General features: G+C 34.3%; 1 protein-coding gene across 1 annotated transcript; it reads right to left on the bottom strand.

Annotated features, from left to right (window-relative positions):
• Positions 1-946: 946 nt before the first annotated feature.
• LOC145031654 (nudix hydrolase 18, mitochondrial-like) lies at positions 947-2,305 on the bottom strand. The gene is made up of 5 exons (XM_078980255.1): positions 2,115-2,305; positions 1,741-1,858; positions 1,566-1,649; positions 1,316-1,444; positions 947-1,232 (listed from the first exon to the last, which is right to left on the bottom strand). The coding sequence occupies exons 1-5, from the start codon at positions 2,186-2,188 to the stop codon at positions 1,116-1,118; spliced, it is 522 nt and encodes a 173-aa protein (XP_078836381.1). The 5' UTR covers positions 2,189-2,305; the 3' UTR covers positions 947-1,115.
• Between the last annotated feature and the right edge of the window lie 211 nt (positions 2,306-2,516).

Below are 2,516 nucleotides of genomic sequence, written 5' to 3'. Positions count from 1 at the left end.
CTACAGCAGTATACAGATTTTAAGAAAACAAGCACGCTTTTTATTATAGTCTGCAACTGTTTGATCTACCGTAGATAATTGAAAAAATGGTGTGCAAACTTTTTAGTTTTTTGCTTAAAAAAACAAACATTATTTAAAAATATATATATAATGGTACTCTACTCATAGGCGGTCCTATGTATATGTAGACCGGCCACTATTCCAATTTAGCGCTTTTTATTTGTTTAATTATTATTATTATTATTATTATTATTATTTTGCATTAGGTGCAACCTACTAAGTCTACTTATTTCCGTCTTACACGCATTTACAAAAATAGGATTACAAACACAAAATCACTACTTTAATCATTAATGCATATAATCATATCATATCATATCCGGCTCAAACGAATTAAGCCTCTTTCAATAACGACAAAGAAACTCACAATTATTTCTTAAAGAAAACTTGAACTAACAATTGTCAAGCCATCTAAATTCAATTATAACATAAGTCCATATACATGGCTAACACAACTAACCCTACTTAGTTGTGCTTAATTTCTTGGAAACCTTGATTTAACAACAAGAACACCAACCTACATACATCCACAGGAAACAACCAAGAAAACAATACAACATGACAACTAATTGTCTAATTCCATTTCCCATTTAAGGAACCTTTCAATTGATGATGAACCATGGTATACACACCCATGTAAAAAAAAAAAAATTCAACTGAGCAATTCCATTCCAGGGTAACAAGAATTCCCGAAAAAGAAAAGGTTCGGAATGGTGGATTCCGTCGTGTGTCCAAGCAATTCCCGCGACTTGTGTCCCATAAAACCATAACCCTCACCCGTGGCTTCAAGGCTATGAAAAAAAGGAAGAATTGAAACACAAGTTGTGGGAATTACACATTCCATTCCTGGCTTTTGATTATTTGTTTCATCTTCTTCGGTTTCTTGAACTGCAAGTGCTTGTGATTATAACCAAAAGCTTTTTCACCTTCGATTAAGTCCATCTTTTGATCAAAAAGTGCAATCTTTGATCTTTAATCTTTAATGTTTAATCACTTTAAAGCACTTCATCTTCAATTATCTTTCTATTTACAAATTATAAGTCAGGGTGCTTTCATCAATAACTCAAATCCTCCATCTTGAGTGGAGTTGACTTGAGTCTTGTCACTAGCATGTCGAGTGCTTCTTTCATCCAAACATATGGGCATTGTTCTTTAACTTTAGATACACTCACCTATATAATAATTAAGAGATTTGTTAGCAAAAGCTTTTGTAATCGAATCAAAAGTTGAAATCTTTTTGAGTTTTAAAACATACCCAATATCTTTGGCGTATGTCTTTCTCAGGCCATAGATCGAGTTGTTCCTTCACAAGTAAAGGGAACATGTGCCCTTCATACAATGCATCATTGCCTTTGCTCTTGAAGCACCATTTACCCAATTCACTCTACAGGAAATTCAAAAGAAGAACATTGATTTTAAGTTACTTGATCATTGAGGGGTTACTTACTTATTTCATGTATTTTGATACATTATTGACATGAGAAATTATGAAGAAAAGAACAAACCTCAACAGTTCCTAATACTCCGGCTTCTTCCATTGTTTCTCTTCGGGCAGCATCTTGGATCGATTCATCCAATTCCCAACCTCCCTGTTAAAGAGTTGACCATTTGTTAGTGATATGTAATTCGAGAAGAAAGATTCATATGAAAAGAATTTAAGATCGAAAATTAACAATTTACCTTAGGGAACAACACTCCTTTGCCTTTTCTTTGAGTACTTATCACAAGCACCTCGAGTGCATCTTCTATATTCTTGCTTGATGCTTTCATACCACCTTTCAATCTGTAAGGTATGCATCTGCACAACGTTTACCACATAAATTATTAGAGAATAATTTCAGATATTGAAACACAAGTAACAAATTTGTTAAAGGAGATTTAAGATCAGCACTCCGGATTTCAAACAACTTGGGTTATAACGTAAAAATCCCCAAAATTGATGTTTCACCCGATTATGAAATTAGGTAAAACCCATCTCGAATTATAAATGTATTGATCCACGCATAACAGATAACCTAAATTGAAGACGAATAGATTCAAGAACAGAGACTAACCCAACAACAATACGTTGACCTTTGTTGTAACGCTGCAACTGCCGACCACTGCGAGCAACCAATATACCCACCATCTTTTTTTTTTTCAAATTCTTCTTGGAAATCAAAAGATCTAAACACAACGCGATGCCAGAGAACAAAAACTGAATTAAAAATCTCTGTTGAAGCACTAAAACAAGATCTTAGTTAGTTGAGATTGAAGTTGAAGAAATGAGAGAGCTAGAGGAACCCATATATAAGATCAGATAAAGCAGGCACACTTTGTGTCACGGAAGAGAGGTCGAAGGAGGGGCCACATATGGGACCTTGATGCTTATTTTGTAAAAGGGTAAAAATGGAAATAACATTAAATGTGACGCTGACTGACACGAGCCAGTGTATATTTACCGGCTTACCTAATGT

This window comes from Lactuca saligna, chromosome 2, assembly GCF_052625555.1.
Source record: "Lactuca saligna cultivar CGN05327 chromosome 2, ASM5262555v1, whole genome shotgun sequence".
Classification (NCBI taxonomy): domain Eukaryota; kingdom Viridiplantae; phylum Streptophyta; class Magnoliopsida; order Asterales; family Asteraceae; genus Lactuca; species Lactuca saligna.
The sequence above is the reverse complement of the archived record's forward strand: the minus strand, read 5'-3'. Positions and strand labels throughout refer to the sequence as shown.

Bases quoted from the DNA above. Each gene is read 5' to 3' on its own strand.
- LOC145031654 (XM_078980255.1), bottom strand. From the start codon at position 2,188: ATGGTGGGTATATTGGTTGCTCGCAGTGGTCGGCAGTTGCAGCGTTAC. The intron at 1,650-1,740 runs GTAAATTGTTAA...ACTCTTTAACAG, and splicing joins AAGGAGTGTTGTTCCCTAAG to GGAGGTTGGGAATTGGATGA. The intron at 1,233-1,315 runs GTATGTTTTAAA...ATTATTATATAG, and splicing joins ACATACGCCAAAGATATTGG to GTGAGTGTATCTAAAGTTAA.